At 36.2% G+C, this 18,522-nt stretch overlaps 2 protein-coding genes across 2 annotated transcripts; both read left to right on the top strand.

The window, feature by feature from the left end:
* Positions 1 to 5,928: 5,928 nt before the first annotated feature.
* LOC116860417 (olfactory receptor 8K3-like) lies at positions 5,929 to 6,890 on the top strand. Its single transcript, XM_032846470.1, has one exon. It carries the CDS (start codon positions 5,949 to 5,951, stop codon positions 6,888 to 6,890), a length of 942 nt encoding a protein of 313 aa, XP_032702361.1. The 5' UTR covers positions 5,929 to 5,948.
* Positions 6,891 to 14,393: 7,503 nt separating this feature from the next.
* Positions 14,394 to 16,687, top strand: LOC116860494 (olfactory receptor 8K3-like). Its single transcript, XM_032846548.1, has 2 exons — positions 14,394 to 15,316; positions 16,636 to 16,687. Exons 1-2 carry the CDS (start codon positions 14,394 to 14,396, stop codon positions 16,685 to 16,687), a joined length of 975 nt encoding a protein of 324 aa, XP_032702439.1.
* Positions 16,688 to 18,522: the final 1,835 nt, after the last annotated feature.

The raw sequence follows: 18,522 nt of genomic DNA, 5'->3' as shown, positions 1-18,522 counted from the left end.
ACACATGCACTCACATATCACTTGCACACATTTATCAAAAAACAATAAAAAAAAACCAATCAACCAGTCAGGAAACTGTATCAGCCCAGTACCAGTTTCCCATGAAGTAAGGTATGGAAAATAATTCATATGACAGCTTTAATCTCCAACTGATCAAAGCTCACGCCCTATGAGATGCTAAGTCACCTGTACTTCCAGCTTATCCCTAACTGCTGCTAAAGTTCCATGACATTTGTGTCCAGTGACAACAAAATCCCTCTAGTGGTGAGGGGCAAGAGAAGATGCAAGACACAGCCCTAAAGCAAAGTCTGACAACACCTGAATGCTAGGACACACTTCAAACAGCCACAGGACCCCTCCTTCTGCAGCTGCCACAGAAGCAGTAGCTTTGACCTGATTCCATATATAGGGATGCTCGAGGCAGAAAGCATTACAAGTGCATAAATCTTGTGTGACAGACACTGAATTCTTTCAAGACCATGAAAATAAGAAAAACCACCAAACTTCCCCAAATTCAGCATAGTAAATGCCATTTCATGAATTTAATTAAAAGTTAAATTAAGAGACCATCTTGGTTACTCAGTGGGTTATGCATCAAAATCTTGATCTCAGGGTAATGTGTTCAAGCGTGCATCAGACGCAGCACCTAGCACGGAGTCTGCCTGAGATTCTCTCCCTCTCCTTCTGTCCCTCCCCTCGTTCACCCATGAAGTCTCTTTCTCCCAGATAAATAAATAAATAAGTTCTTTAAAAAAGTTAAACTGAGTAATTGTAAGTGTTCTAATGAAGATTTTCTTATCCCTTAAGGTCTAGGTAAGTTTAGATTGAGCTGCTAATGCCATCTCCTTGCAAGTCCATAAGTCTTCACCAGATGTCTACATGCCATGGGTCTCATCACCTCTGCTTTCCAAATTAATGTGCATCAGTCTTCGTTATAATGTCTGAACTTCTTTGTTTACATGGATCATAGTACACTTTTTTTTTTTCAAATCTTGACAAGTATTTGGATTCTTTTAAAAAATAAAGTATTAAATCAAGGAAAACTATATTAGCTCTATAAAGTTTATCTGATTTAATTATTTGCTGCAGCCTTTACCATTTGTTCAAGCAGTACATATTCATGAGTTGGACGTTCACAATATGAAAAGATGTGTACTGATGGTGGGATGTATGCAGTTTGAAGAAATCTTGGAATAGATCCATCCTTATGTAAATAAATGAAATGTGCTCTATTTATCCAAAAACAGGGCCTCAGGAGATACATCACAGACATGTTCATTCATGGGTCAGTGGGGACCACACACACAAAGTTAATTGTGGTGATGCATGTAGAGTCACAAGTTGGGAACTAGCTAAATGCTTCTTACTATGGCAGCAAACCTATAGTAAATGGGGGTAGAGACAGATTATAGCAATTTTATTAAACAGAAGCCAGCAAAATATTGTGTATACAGAAAATGAATAAAATTCAAAAACATATAGTTGATTGAGAACCTTGAGGAATCGAAATAAGTCATGTAACAACCTATGTGCGCACTTCAAAACATAAATTATATTCACTTTATAAAGCTGTGTTTCTTTTTTTAAAAATATTTATTTATTTAATTTAGAGTTTAAGAGGGAGAGTATGAGTGGGGGGAGGGGCAGAAGGAGAGGGAGAAAATCTCAAGCAGACTCCCCACTGAGTGTGGAGCCCAATGCAGGGCTCAATCTCTCCACCCTGTGATCACGACCTGAACTGAAACTAAGAGTTAGACACTTAACTGACTGAGCTACACAGGCACCCCATAAAGCTAAACTTCTTATTAAGAACATATATCAACTTTTGTGGAGGAGATACTTGTGTAGGGAAAGGAAACTGATGTAGGAGTGGGAATTAGGATGAGGATGAACACAGGTTGTGGAATTATGTATCATTAATTCAATCCCTTAGGTTAAAAAACTAAATATAAATTACTTTATTTTTTAAAAAGATTATTTATTTATTTATTTGACAGAGAAAAAGAGAGAGAGAGAGAGAGAGAAATCGATCACAAGTAGGCAGAAAGGCAGGCAGAGAGAGAAGGGGAAGCAGGCCCCCCGCTGGGCAGAGAGCCCAATGCGGGGCTCCATCCCAGGACCCTGAGATCATGACCTGAGCTGAAGGCAGAGGCTTAACCAACTGAGCCACCCAGGTGCCCCTCCCCCCCCCTTTTTAAGATTTTACTTATTTATTTGACAGACAGAGATCACAAGTAGGCAGAGAGGCAGGCAGAGAGAGAGAGGGAAGTAGGCCCCCCACTGAGCAGAGAGCCCCATGTGGGGCTCGTTCCCAGGACCCTGAGATCATGACCTGAGCCGAAGGCAGAGGCTTTACCCACTGAGCCACCCAGGTGTCCTATAAATTACTTTACATACATATTCCTAATTTTTTATTCCTTCTGAGCTTTTAACACACTATAGGTCATGTGTAAATAGTTTTGTCTTTATCCTCAGATATAAAACATGGAAGAATCCATTGTGGAAAATGCTAAAAGTTTATGTAATTGATAGATGATGAAAGCATGTATCTGAGAAATACTCTACTTACATCCAGACATTTATGTGAATACAATAAAAATAATATCTAAGGAAAGCAAGTGAATTGTATATATAAAAACAGGGTGCTTGGGGACCCAGTTGGCTAAGTGTCTGCCTTCAGCTCACAGGTCATAATCTCAGGGTCCTGAGATGGAACCTGCATGGGACTCCCTTCTCAGTGGGAAGTCTGCTTCTCCCTCTTCCTCTGCCCCTACCCCTACTTCTTCTCTCTCTTTGTCTCTCTCAAATAAATAAAATATTTTTTTTTTAAATCTCCTCAATAGGGAAATCAAAGTTACTCCAAATAATTAGCAAAGACCAGTGGGATCATTTCTTGCTCTCAGATGCTTTGGGAATAACCAAGAATTACCTTCACGCTCTCAGGGGAGTGTCTCAAAGGGAGAAGATGTTCATAAATTATTCTGACAGCATTCAGGTCTAGTAATCACACAAAAGAACAAGAAGACAGTCTTCACTTAAGGTGAATAGATGGCATTGATTATATTGATTACTAGATTAGCTGCAGTGATGATTTTGGATCCCTGTCTTCCATTTAAATGACCGATATGCGTATAGTCACCAAAGCCAGACACAGTGCATTACATCATGCATGTAAATCATCTTTCTTCATAACTAGGTTTTCTGGAGTAATGATATATGTTTACCACTATGAGTGTGTTCTTTGAAGGTGGTAAGGGACCTCATTTCTATTTGTTATTATTTCTACATTTATATTGAGATTGCAGACAATAAAAAATTGTGAAGGGGGGGAGTTAGTATTTTCGTAAGCTCTACTTACAATCCTCTTCTCTCCTCTTTCCCTCCCATCTTTTAGTAAGTGTGCAGTGTTCTCAGTATGACCAACCCGTTTATCTCAGTTGAGATTATTTACAAAATGTTATAGAATATTGAGTTGAGGTTGAGTGTTCTCATTTGCATAAGAGGACATCCTTGGACTCCATGCCCATCTCCCAGGTCCTGGCACAGCTCTGGAGTTTCTGCTTCCAAACCTGCTAAGAGTCAGGTTTGATGCTCACTTTCCTTGTTTCTTTCCAGGCAGTGCTTGGTCGAACTGGTGGGAGGAGGCCACACAAATATTCACTCAATTGAATTTTAGAAGAACTCCACAGAATTTTGTAATATCACAATAAAATGAATGTTGAGATGAAGAGGTTTGCCAAACTATGAAAACTGCTGTGGGGTAGTCCTTTCTTTAGGTATATTTACAGCTTAAGACATTAGGCTTTGTCACTTGTTGGATTGTTGCTAATGAATGTTCGTTATTGCTTTGCCATAAATATTTTAAATATATTTTTAGATAGAGAAAATTTTATGAAGTAATTTATCTGTCAAATTAATATTGAACTTTTATTCTATTCTTTTGGAAATTTCTGTTCATTTAAGGGCAGCCAGAGGTTCTACTTGAGCACAACTGAAACTTTTTTAACACTAAATTGCATAATCCAGGAACATATTTTACTAATTTGTTTAGGTTTCTGTATTTTTTTCCCCCAAAATATCTTAACTTTTCACCTTTTAAGAGTAGGTACATGGCAGTTTATATTAGATATTCTACCATTATGGTATTTCTCTTTTATTCTTAATTTTTTAGCTTTTGTCCATTCTAAATGGCATTAATTCTTCATCCGTTAAAATGCTCCATTTTCTTTCTAATTCAGTTGGATAATGTGATGAATTCTAATTATAGAATTTCCGAAATTCAATCAGCCAGCCAAACATGGGATCAATGCAGCTTGGATGTCCTATAATTGTTACACATTTTTAAAAACTGATATAAGTGACATATTAATATTGTTTAGAGGAGATATATTTACTCATATGTGTATACACACACATATAACATGAATATATGTGGGTTTGTGGGATGCATATATGCTGAATATATTGTAGGTTTCTTTTATTATCATATTTTTCTTTTTTAAATCATGATTTTGTCTCCCAGAATGAATTATTATGGAGCTCTTACTTTTTCACTCTGGAAGAGTTAATAAAAAATATGGATGATCTCTTTTTCCATGAAATTTTGGGACACCTGTCTTTAAAAACAATCTGAAGGAGAAAGGAGTTGGAAAAGTGAAGGTCGATAAAGGGCAATCTTTTTAATTTTATTTAATTTTTTACTTGACAGAGAGAGGGAGATAGGGACCACAAGCAGGGGGAGTAGGAGAGTAGAGAGTAGTAGGCTTCTCACTGAGCAAGGAGCCAGACCTGAGCGGAAGGCAGACACCTAACGACTGAGCCACCCAGGCACCCTGATAAAGTGCAATCTTTAAAGAAAATGTGTTAGCAGAAAACATTTCATGTACACATGATGAAAGATGAAATAAAGGTGTAAGAACAGTATTCAAATTAATCTTTCATTCATGTACCTTATGCAATATTATTTGCCAACCTCTAAGATATTTGAGATAGTATCTCCTACTTTAGAGTGATATTTCTATCTGTTGCACTTATAGCAGTATATTGGATGATTTTAAGTAATACATTAAAAAATACAGTCTAACTATTACTTGTCTTTAAATGTGGTAGAAAGTACAACTATACCATTAAACACATCATTTCAGAGAATCAGTTCTAAGGTCAAAGCAAATGTGAGAATGTACCCAATTGTTCCTTTTTATATTGAATAACTTGTAGATGCAGGCTTTACTTGGTGTGCAACATATCAGAGATCAGAAACTGGAAAAATCTACATGCAAGCGCTAAATATTCAGATACATTATTCTAGAGAAAATAAAATGTAGTTATGTGCATTACAGTGTGCTTGTTGGGGACATCTGCAAAGTCGCTTAATTATTACCTATCATCATAAAATATCATTAAACTACATTTAAAACTCATAAAAGAATAGTGAAATGAGAACACAGTTTAATAAATCAAATGGATAATGGAATGGGAATACCATTAGATATGCAGAGTTCTAATGAGAAATGCAAATCAAAGTCTATTAAATGGGTTAATCATGGTTTACATGGAGGTTGGAACTAAAGTTTGCAAGGGCAAGAGGCAGAGTGTTGTTACTTTTATTATAATTCCTTCTAAAGTATTGTATATTTAGCCAATTACAGGTATTTTAAATGCAAAACATTTTTTTTAAATCAAGAATCCCACCTAACATGTGGCACCAAAGAAAAACAAAAAAACAAAAAACAAAAAGATTGCCCTATATCTTAGGTTGTAACACTTTTTAAATTTGGTTCCAGGTTCAATGATGGAGGTGACTCTTATTTTAAATTAACCCATCTAAAAAACTGGATTTATCTTACCCACAATGGCTTTGCCTCCTAAAATGTCAACAGATGTTGTCTCCTGAAACCCAATGACTCTTGTGATGGTTGTTCCCACAGCAATTTTCCTTAACAGCCTGGATGAACAAACAAAATCTAACAGTGCTAACAGAATTCATCCTAATGGGAATCATGGACCGTCCGGAGCTGCAGGCTCCCTTCTTTGGGCTCTTCCTCATCATCTACACAGTCTCAGTGGTGGGCAACCTGGGCATGATCATCCTCACCAACGTGGACTCCAGGCTCCAAACACCCATGTACTTCTTCCTCAGACACCTGGCTTTCATTGATCTTGGTTATTCAACAGCTGTGGGACCCAAAATGCTGGTAAATTTTGTAACTAACCAAAATACAATCCCCTACAATTGGTGTGCTACACAGCTGTCTGTCTTCATCTTGTTCATCATCAGTGAGCTTTTCATTCTGTCCGCAATGGCCTATGACCGCTATGTGGCCATCTGTAACCCTCTGCTCTACACAATTGCTGTGTCACAAAGGGTGTGCTGGGTGCTGGTAATCATCCCTTATGTCTACAGTGCTTTTCTTTCTGTGATAGTCACCGAAAAGATTTTCACATCATCCTTCTGTGGCCATAATGTCATTAGACATTTTTACTGTGATTGTCTTCCCTTGTTAACTTTGTTGTGCTCAAGCTCACGTGATATTGAGTTGATAATACTGATCTTTTCAGCATTCAATTTGGTTTCCTCCCTTGTGATAGTGCTTGTGTCCTACATCCTGATCCTAATGGCCATCCTCAGGATGTACTCTGCAGAGGGCAGGCACAAGGCCTTCTCCACCTGTGGATCCCACCTGACAGTGGTCATTGTATTATATGCGACACTCTTCTTCATGTACGTGCAGCCCAAATCCAGTCATTCCTTCGATACTGATAAAATTGCTTCTGCATTCTACACTTTGATTATACCTATGCTGAATCCCATGATCTACAGCCTGAGGAACAAAGAGGTGAAAGGTGCCCTGCGTAGAATATGGAAAAGTCTGCATAGACTGCCTATGTAGGACTCAATATAGACTCTGTATACAATAAATCATGTTACAGACTGCTGTTTATTATATGACATAGGCCTTTAAGAAGTGTAATGTATAAAAATAATGGAAATCAGAATGTTTTTCATTTTTCAATTTACAGTTATTCCAGTAGTGTTCATCCTTCTGGTATCAATTTTTATTTGTCCTTAAGTATTACCATGAGCAACTGGAGTCCAGACTTCTATTCTCAAATTGCCAATACTTATGTTACAATTTAAGGGTTTAAGGGAAGTCTCTTTTAACACATCTGCCATTAAATAATTTTTTAAGCCTTTCTGGTGTCTTTTTAAAATATATTTTGTGGACTAAACACCACTTTAAGACCAGTGCCCACCACACTGGCATACTGACATAAGATGGCACTTATTGTTTTTTTTTTTTTTCTGTGTGCGTGTGCTGGGCATATATACATCAATTTGTAGTCAACACTGTCTGTCCTTAGCTGTATCCCTGTTGACACTTTAACTGTATCTACTTTGATGGGTGGCATTTTAGATTTGTTACATTATGATATGTAAACATGTGTAAGCATGGGAAAGCAGAATAAAGATTGATTATTTTCATGTGTCATAAATATGTACATTAAAAGTTCAAATGACTTCTCACTGAAACATTAGAAATAATAAGTGGATTTTGCAAGATTAGTGGATATAATATCAACATATTAAAGATGAATTATTTTGCTATCCACCAGCAAAAATAGGTAAAGTTGAAATTTTAAACTATCATTTATGCTAGATAAAATCTATAGAATACTTAGGGAACAATCTAATGAACAACTTGCATGATTTCATTGCTAGACACTATAACAAACATTACTGAGTTACTGAAGGAGAGATAAATGTTTATATATATACCATGTCATTGGTTAGAAGATATAAATGTTGTGATGAGGCCAGTTCTCCATAAATTTTCCTGTAGATTTAATGCAGTAACAATCAAAATTCCAATAGTATTTTTCAGTGTTAAGCTGATATCAAAAGTTATGTGGAAATGCAAAGAATCTAGAATATCCAGGGTAATATCTCAGAAGAAGAAAGATTTCAGATGACTTCCAATAACAGATAACAATTCCTTTAATGAAGTGCGACTATTTTTAAAAAATGCCATTGGTGCACATATTTACAGAGAGATCAAGAATATAATAATAAAGTCCAAAATAGACTCATGTGTGTAATTCCACTTGTTTTAAAATAAAAGCCCTACTACAATGTAGTGGGGAAAATCAGGCTTCTCAATAAATTGACTGCATTCAATTAGGTTCCTATGTAGAACATGAATCTTGGTCTTTTATCCACTACATGCAAACCATAATTGAGATGTGCTATGAATGGAAATGTGAAAGCTGAAAACAAACTTTTGGTAAAGCAAAGTAAAATAACATTTTCATGACTTGGGATCAACAAAGATTCCTTAGACAGGGTACAAAAAATAATAATACTAATAAAGAAATAGTACCCTCTACAATGAAAATTTGTATTAATAAAAAAATATTGTAAGAAAGAGAAAAAATCCAGAGGGACCACATGTGAAGTACACACACCCTTCCAAAGTAATCTGTAAAACAAAACAAAATAAAACAACAAATTGTCTGACTTCTAGAATGAAGATGATCAACACAGTCAACCTATTGGGAGGGAATGAATAAGTTAGGCGGAGGGGCAGGACACCTGAAGGAACACTTCACAAAAGAGGGTATCAAATCTGCCAAAAATGTATAAATGTGTTCAAAAAAATTATTCATTAAATGTAAGTGAAGTAAATGTATATACTGTGATATCATTACACATTCAGCAGGGTAGCTAAAATTCAAAATTTGGATAATAATTCAAAGTGTTGATAAGGGTGTGGAAAACTATAATTCTTGTACTTGTTTCAGGGAGAGTACGTTACTATAAATACTTTAGAAAAATAAGGGGATAATTACTGAAGTTTGGTGTGTGTATGCTCTATGATGCAGCAATTCCCTTCCTGTGTAATTTCGTCCACTGGAAAATAAGTAATAGAATGTTTGTGGCAGATGTAGTCATCATATGTGTTAAGTGCTTATCAAGGGTGGAATGGGTGAATGCGTGATGACATCTTCAAAAAATATATTCTCCACAGCAGAGCAAGAAGAAGAGCTAGAAAGAAGAGAAGGAGGACCAGAAGAGGAGACATACAAATGCCAACAGAAAAAATGAAAACCTCTAACATAAATTAACATCCTTACTAGTTAAAAGAAAACATAAAATAGATTTATATTAAAATTCAACACCTACTTCCAATAAACTACCTCAGTGACCAGAATAAAAGAAAACAGTAATATAAATGATATCTATAAAAATCCTGTATACCAGGGCAGGGAAAGGACAAATAAGTTGAGGACAAATTTTTTAGGGCAGTGACAATATTCCGTATGATGTTATAATATTGGACACATATTACTACACTTAAAAATCTACATAAAACTTTTAATGTATACTGAAATATTTGAAATTTTACCTCTGAAATTGTCCCCGAGACTAGGAGACACAGTCTCCCCATTTATGTTATAGGTTTTCAGTTGTGAAATCAGACCTGCATTCTTGCTTATAAGCAGGACACCTTAATGGTATTATATATTCTGAAACAAAATGTGTAACTTATGTAAAGTGCCCATAATAACTCAGCTTAGTTTCATTGTTATTTGTATGGGCTGGTGTAATTTTTGGAGACTATGGTGTCTTTCACTGAATATTATATTCATTCATCTTCTTTGCCTCCCCCCTCCTGCTCTGGAGGAAGAGTTATTTTTATATTTTTCTTGAGTTCTTTTTCATTTATGCATATCTGATCATATAGGACTGATAAAGTATTCTCTCCTACTATGAAAGTTTCCCTTTCATATTATTAATTTTGATGAACAGAATTCTTAAAATAGTTCATTGAATCATTTTAATGTTATACAATTATTGTTTTATGTGTTTTGTTAAAAATGTATACATATTCTACTACCACAAAGATGTCCCATTATGTTTTCGCCTAAACTGTTAATTTGCATTTCACATTTAGATTTTTTTTTTTTTTTTTTTTGGTGCAAAATGGTGATTTATTAAAGCATGGGGACAGGACCCGTGGGCAGGAAGAGCTGCCACGGGTTGTGAGGGATGGCAGGTTATGGATCCTGCGGTTGGGGGATGGTGAGGGAAGAGGGGGGTTTCCATAGAGTTTTCATATGCTAAAGAGGGCTAACAAGGTACAGGGATACCGGAGGTCTTGTGGCTTGATCAATGTTGTCTTTTGGCAAGCCATTAACATCAAGATAGTTGGGAGATTCCTGGTGGGATGTCACAATCCTGCTATCAAGCATCTTTGTTAATGAGATTTAGGTTCAGAAGAGATTTAATTTTATTTATATTTCCTTCTACCACAGGCTCTTTCAGTTTTGTTTATGGAGGGGAGGGTGACATTGGGGCTTGAGGAACTGAGTTATTTGCCTCTGGAAATTGTGCTATTGATAAGGTAACTTCTTTGTAGATCTTTAGGACTTTAAATCAAATAGAAATGATTCTGATAAGGTCTGGGTAGGTGTCCAGATTCACTTTTTCTTATTGAAAAATAACTTACAAATCAATGAATAGTTGACATGATATACAGTACAATGATGACAAAAGACATGAACAAGTACTTTTCCAAGTAAATATATAAATACTTCTGAAACAAATGAAAGGTTTTTTATTTCATTCAGTACAAGGATAATGCAAATTAAACCACATAGTTACCCATACACATCATCTATAAGGCTAGAAAGAAAATGATGGAACATACCAAATCTTAATAAAATATTTAACAATTATAATAATTTGCACAGCTACTAAGAATGCATACTGTTATAACCACTCCAGAAACTCATTTGGTAGTACTTACTAATGTTAAAAATGCATAGCCTGATGAAGTTCTAGAACCTAGGTGAGGTTCAGTGGGCTGAGGTCCAGAGCCGATGACCAAGAAGGAATTATTGAGACATCTTTGGTGCAAAATGGTGGTTTACTAAAGAACGGGGACAGGACCCGTGGGCAGGAAGAGCTGCTGCCCCGGGTTGTGAGGGAACGGCAAGTTACGTACCTTGTGGATGGGGGAAGGGGAGGGGGAAGGAAGGTTTCAATGGAACTTTCATATGCTAAAGAGGGCCTACAAGGTGCCAAGATACTGGAGGCCTTCAGGCTTGATCAATGTTGTCTTTTGGCAAGTCATTCACATTTCTGCTATCAAGTGTCTTTGTTAGTGAGATTTGGGTTTAGAAGAAATTTAACTTTATTTAGGGCTTGAGGAACTGAGTTATTTGCCTCTGGAAATTGTGCTATTGATAAGTCAACTTCTTTGTTTGTAGATCTCTAGGACATTTGTAAACCAAGGGAGACTCCTGTCTTGCAGGATTGTGATCTCTGCAAGTTAACTATTTGTTTCTTGTTTATGGCAGTCACGGGTGCCTGAGGAATGTCACACACATTACCGAGGGGAGTGGGTGGAGAGGGGGTGCAAGGTGCCAGCTTTTGCTTTGTCTTCAGCCAGCCTCCTGCTCCCTCATCATAGCCTATGGCTCAGGTTTTCAGGGTAAGAGATACACAGAAATAGAATTATGTTCAAGATTAAGTCAATCTTGCTGTAGACACAAAGGGTGTGGGAGTAGCCATTTTTAATTACCATTGTTAGGAAACTTGTATGTTTATTGGGATATTTTTTATAATCTATAAATTATTCTCTAATCATTCTCTAAATACATGATAAAATCCATTTTATATTATTTCATAAGGATCCAAGATGTGAAAAAAGAAGGCTTTATGTTCATCAAAACATCAGTTGAAGTAGAATGTTTATAATATCATTAGTTGTAAAGCCTAAAAGTTGAAACCAGTTCTAATATTGAATAATAAGATAATGGACAACTAATTTGTGATATATTCATAAAAAAGAGTTGTATACACACATGAAAATGAGCATTCTGCAATGACCATAACAGCATATTAATTGAAAAAAAGTCACAAAAAAATAGTAAGTGTAAGATTTCTTTTATATGAAGTAACAAAAATAAGTGAATATAATTTATATTGTTAAAAAACAGAATAATGATTATCCGTGTGTGTGTGTGTGTGTGTGTGTGTGTGTGTGTATAAGGGGAACAGTTGATTGTAGAAAGGAGAATGAAAGGTCTTCTGGGGTCCTGATAATGTTTTATTCCATTTTTGTTATTGTCATTACTGTATAATCTAGATTCTAATTACACAAAGTGTTACCTGTTAATGGGTCCGTGATTAAAGGAGCGAGACTGATACAAAGCGAAGGTCAAGCAAAGCTTTATTTCACACCAAGCATCAAGAATCTAACCTAATGTTTGGGGCTGCATCTCTTACAAGAGGGCGACCCTTCTCTGTTTCACACTCTAGCTTTTAACGGCAAAGGCTATGCGGTCGGGCCTGGCCACGCACAGGTGGCCAATGAGATTGTAACACACACAGGAAACTCCACAGTGATGATAGGTGACCAATTGAGTTACAATTTACCCTAGTAGACATTTGAACCAGCCTATTACACCTTGATTGAGATTGGCGCCCAAAGGGCGGGGCCCATACTCCTTGGTAACCAGGGAGACGGTATGCATCCCCCCACTGATGTCTCCACCTGGCCTGACCCACCTTTGTATCTGGGTTTTGTTACCTGAAGCTGGTTTCTGGGACTTGTCTCCAAGTAAATCCCCTGGGGCAAGGGGAGCAGGGACAGTTTCTAAAAAGGTCCTTACATTACCTTTGTAAAATTTATTTATGATAAATACATTTGTCAATATGCAAATATACTCAATAATAAATTTAAAACACCACAAATAAGGGGAAAATGGCTACACATACATATATTATTTTACCTTGTGAATTTTTAGAAGGATGCAATAAGCATGATTCAAACATTCCTCCATTATGTTCTCATCCATGAAATCCTAAAAAGCCATTGTATTAACAAGAGACAATTACGGGTTGGGAGAAAAATGAAAATATCTTTCCTATAGATACAATGTTTGGATTCCAGATCTCTCCGTTAGAGTAGAAAGACTTAATCAGGAGACACCATGTGGAAAGGTATCTAAGAGAACTTTATTTGTAGGGAGATATAAAGATGTCCTGTATAATTAGCAGATATATCACAGCTTCATTAACCTTCAGGCTTAATTAACTCATATTCTTTCTCCTCAGGGAGAGCCTCAAAGGAGGAAAGATACACATAAATCCTTCTCCCGGGGTTGTGTTAGAAATACATGGGAAAACAAAGAGATTCCTCCTCAGAGGTGAATGGAATGCACTTGTCTCTGTAACTAACTCAGACCAGTGACTCCAGTACCTCTTTAATGTCTAATACCCCCTCAATGTTTTAGTAATCTCTTTGATAATCTGCTCTGGTAACTGAAGTTTCTGGGTGAATACAAGATTGTAAACATCTTTATTATAATTTTTGGTGAAACCTAGACATTTACTGTGAGGCAGCAAGTTTGTACTCTTTAGATCTAAAAGTGGATTTTACAGGTTATAATGGCAATTCTATGGTTAACTTAGAGTCACCATGAAATCATTTTCATAGTGGTTGTACCATTTCATATTGCCAACAAGATACATAGAGGTTCTAATCTCTCCACACCTTGTCAGCATTTATAATTTTCCTTTTTTTTTTTTTTTTTTTTTTTTAAATATCCATCCTAGGGGTGCCTGGTGGCCCAGTTGGTTAAGCATCTGCCTTCACCTCAGTTCATGATACTAGGGACCTGGGGTGGAGTCCAGCATCAGGCTTTCTGCTCAGCGAGGAGTCTGCTTCTCCCTCTGGCTTTCCCCGTGGAGTAGTGTTCTCTCTCTCTTATTCACTCTCTCGCTCAAATAAATAAATAAAATCCTTTAAAAAAAATCCTATGGGGTGTATGGTGGTATCTCATTCATTGTGGTTTTGAATTACATTTTTCTAATGACTAAGGGTGTTAAATCTTTCTTCATGAGTTTATTGACCATTTGTTTATCTTCTGTGAGAAATGTCTGTTCAAATCTTTAGCCTGTTCTCTAATTTGCACTGTTTGTTTGTTTGTTTTTTCTGTTGAATTGGAGAATCTTTATATATTCTATATAACAGAGCTCTATTGGATAAATGATTGGCAACCTCCTCCACTGTGTGGGTCATCTTTTCATCCTTTGATAGTGTTCTCTGATGCACAAAAGTTTGTTTTCTTAAAATTTTGATTATGTCCATTTATCTATTTTTGCTTTTGTTGTTTGTGCTTTTGGTGTCTAAGAAAGCTGTAAAGATATTAGCTGAGCTGGTAGAGAGAGACTTGAGCTGCCAGGTGTTAGACAGCCAATATAAAGCAACAGGCCATCATTGCAAGATTTCAGCCTTTAATCACTTACTACAATGGTCATCTCAATCATATGTCCTGAAAGTTAGCAATTATTTGTATATTTCTTCCCAGTACAGGTTTCCCAAATGGCCTGTACAGAGAAGCACAATCTAACAATATGGAAAGAATTCATTCTAATGGGAATCACAGGACCCCCTGAGCTGCAGGCTCCACTGCTTGGACTGTCCCTCACATTTTACCTCGTCTCAGTGGTGGGTAACCTGAGCTTGATCATACTCACCAAGATAGCCTCCAGGTTACAAACACCCATGTACTTCTTCCTCCGACACCTGGCTTTCACTGATCTGAGTTATTCAACAGCTGTGGGACCCAAACTGCTAGCAAACTTTGCTGTAGATCAGCCTACCATCTTTTATACCTGGTGTGCTACCCAACTCACCTTCTTTAGTATATTTATTACTAGTGAAATTTTCATTTTGTCAGCAATGGCCTATGACCGTTATGTGGCCATCTGCAACCCTCTGCTCTACACAGTCATCATGTCACATAGATTATGTCAGTTGCTGGTGACAATCCCCTATCTATACAGCATTCTTCTGTCTTTGCTGACCATTATAAAAATTTTCCTTTCATCATTTGGTGGCTATAATATCATCAGGCATTTCTACTGTGATAGTCTACCATTGATAGATTTGCTCTGCTCAGACACACATGAAATTAGACTGATAATTTTGATCTTTTCGGCTTTTAATTTGGTGTCATCTCTTCTGATAGTCCTTGTGTCCTACATGCTGATCCTTGTTGCCATGCTCAGGATGAACTCTGCAGAGGGCAGGCACAAGGCTTTCTCCACCTGTGGATCCCATCTGACAGTGATAGTCATATTTTATGGTACTCTGTTTTTTATGTATGTGCAGCCCAAATCCAGTAATTCATTTGATACTGATAAAATAGCCTCTTTGTTTTATACTTTGGTTATACCCATGCTGAATCCCATGATCTACAGCTTGAGGAACAAAGAGGTGAAAAATGCCCTATATAGGACCTGCAGAATGTTTGCAAATGTTCTACTTAAAATTCAATGTAGGGCACACTAACAGTAAATTATGTATTAGTCAATGTATAGTGTAGTTAACCTTGCTGTAGTCTTACTCTGTTGTTTCTGGGGGGTGAGCAAGAATCAATGTGTGATAAGCATAGAAATAAAGAAAAATATATATTATTTTCAAAATTCAAATGAGGATAATCACCAACATATTGCATCTTCTTTCTCATCCTTCAGATAGTAAACTAATTTAGTTTCAGTTCCAGGTCAAGTACTATTCCTACGCGTTCTGGCACTACCCTATTTGTCTGTCTCTTCCACTAAACACTTATTTTTATAAAACCAGAGACTCCATATATTCTTTTTACAACCTTATCTATAATAGTCTAGCATAGTAAAAGTCACACACAAAGAAGATACCTGATAGATACTATATAAATTAATTAATCAAGGAAATAAACATATACTGTGAAGTTTAATAACAAAAATCCCTCTCTTTATGGGGCTTACAGAAAATAGGCAGCATGAGAAGTGGTCTGTACAGTGGGATGGATTGGATTGAGCTATATGAAAATGGGATAGAGCCAGTAGCCAGGATGGGGGTCACCCTTTAATTAAGGTTATCAGGGAGCATTCTGCAAAGATAGCATTGAAACAAACACTTGAGGAGCTAAGTGGATAGACTCTGACTACCTATCAGAAGCTTGTTCCATGGGGACCAAACATTGCAGCAGTTCCAATGACTAATGTGCTGAGGAACACCAGAGTCAAAGGTGGTGGGAACATAAATGTGACTAGAAATAAAAGAGATATGATGAACTTATAGAATGTGATCTTGTAGGACTTATATAGGCCATTGTAAAACTTGCCTTTTATTCCAAATGATAAAAAAGCCTTTGGAGGATTTTGAGCTAAGGAGTGGTTTGGTCTATCTTTGATAAGGGGACAGCTATCACTGCTGTGCAAATAATGGATGGAAAACTCTGAGATAGGAAATTGAAGACACTGAGGGGATTGATCATGTTACATCTGAGAGAGAATAGAGGTTTAATCCAGGATAAGTAGAGTTGGAGGATAGAAGTGATTACATTCTTAACACATTTTTAAGGAAATCTCAATATTTCTTCACATTTATGTAGGGTATAAGAAGCATAAAAAGAGAAATTAATGATTTGAAAAGAATGGAAAGACTAGTTCCAAGACTCATCTTAAGATATGCTGAATACTGTTTTCTGCTTTCAATTAAGATGGACTTAACTTCCCATTAAGATAAGGGAAAAAAAAAAAGCACCAAACCAAACAAAAACAGAGACAAGAAATATGAAACGAGTGGTCACAACATTGACATCAAGCAACAAATGCCAGTTTCCCTGACAGATAAGGAACAAATGAGATGAATCCCATGATTGCGCCACCTTCCTGATGAGCTGAAGAAACAAAGTTGAGAGTCCAAGAAGTCAATGGCAGTTGAATTTTGTAAGATAGAGTGCCAGCACTAGAAAACCTGTGCAAAGAAAAAACACTGGATCTCTGCAGAGAATCCTCCTGGATTATTGGACAGATTAGTGATCAGCACATGCAAGAGGAAACCATCCAGGTGAAAGAAATAATCATCTAAGATGATGAAAGGCAACAGTATCTGAAACTCAAACAGAGGTAGAAATTGTGAGAATGTATTGTATACAAGTAGTAGAAAACCTCATAGTTTGTGGGGCTTTAGGTAAAGTACTCAAGAAGGTCTTCCTTCAGTAAGAGGAATAATTAGCCCTACATTTCTACACTGCTCTGGTCCCACCTAAGAAATTATAAAAGCAATATCCAAAAGGATTAAACTATTTCAAAATAACTGTAGCCTAGAACAAAACTGAGGGATTATTACTAAAATACAAATGTATCCAGTATCCATCAAGAAAAATTCACAATGTGTGAAATACATTCTATAATTATCAGGCATACAAGGAAGCAGGAAGACATGATCTATAATGAATAGAATAACCAATCAATGGAAACTGTTCAAGAATTTGCACATGTTCAAAATATCAAACAAGGACAAAAATGGTTATTATAATTGTATATCATATTTTCAAAAAGATAACTAAAGACATGGAAGGTATTTAAAAAAAGGATTTCAAATATTAGAGAGAAAAAAATACCATGTTCAAGGTAAAAGATAAAAGGGATTGTAGGTACAGTAGATTGGACATTACAGAAGTAAAGATTAGTCAGTCTATAGATATAGCAATAAAATATCAAAGTGAGACAAAGGGAGTGAAAAGAACCGAAAACATAAAAAGAATAATAACAATTTGTGAGACAGTTTCAACTAACCAAGTATGCATACGACAGGTTTCCCAAAGAAGAATGTCATTAGAATTATTTGAAGAAAATACAGGTGTAAAGTAATCAAACATGATGAAAGTTAAAAGACCTCAGATTCAAGAAGATTAAGAAACCCCAGATAAAAGGAACATACAGACCTGAAGGCAACTCATCATTAAATATCTCAAAGCCAATGATAAATAAAATATTAAGCCATCAAAAAGCAAAGACACTAGACACTTTATAGAAAGAAGAACAAAGAATAACAGATTTATCGTCAGAAGCACTGCAGGTGAGAAGACAGTGGAGCAACATCATTAAAATATTGAAACAAATAATTGTCAGCTGAGAATTTTGCACCCAGAAATGTATAGTGATGAAAACCGGATTAGTGGTTAACAGGGGTTAAGGAGAAGGGAATGAGGGAAGGGAAGAGCAATTAGGTATAAAGGAATCATAGGTGACCCATATAGTGATGGAATAAGCCTGTATGTTGATGGTTATGCTGATTATAACCCTCTACATCTGATTAAAATTGCATATATGCATATATATGTATATATAATTCTTTGCAAACACAAAAATGAGATGGTGACCCAAAATAGAGTATTGTGCCAATATTAATTTCATAATTTCTGTGGTAGAATCTGTATTGTACAATACTGATGCAAGTTGTTACTCCTAGTAGAAACTAAGTGAGATGCAGGAACTCTGGGCTCCTTTGCTCCATCTTTTTATAATCTATAACTATTTCAAAATAGTAGAAAGCTAAATTAAGCCCAAGCCTGTCTGAGACATTACAGGGTAGATGAGATGGAATGGAAATATTACATAGAGAGATACATATATACATACATATGTCAAAACTTACCAAATATTATACTTCATAT

The sequence above is a fragment of the Lontra canadensis genome, unplaced genomic scaffold (assembly GCF_010015895.1).
Source record: "Lontra canadensis isolate GAN:19392208 unplaced genomic scaffold, GSC_riverotter_1.0 scaffold176, whole genome shotgun sequence".
NCBI classification, from domain to species: domain Eukaryota; kingdom Metazoa; phylum Chordata; class Mammalia; order Carnivora; family Mustelidae; genus Lontra; species Lontra canadensis.
The sequence above is the reverse complement of the archived record's forward strand: the minus strand, read 5'-3'. Positions and strand labels throughout refer to the sequence as shown.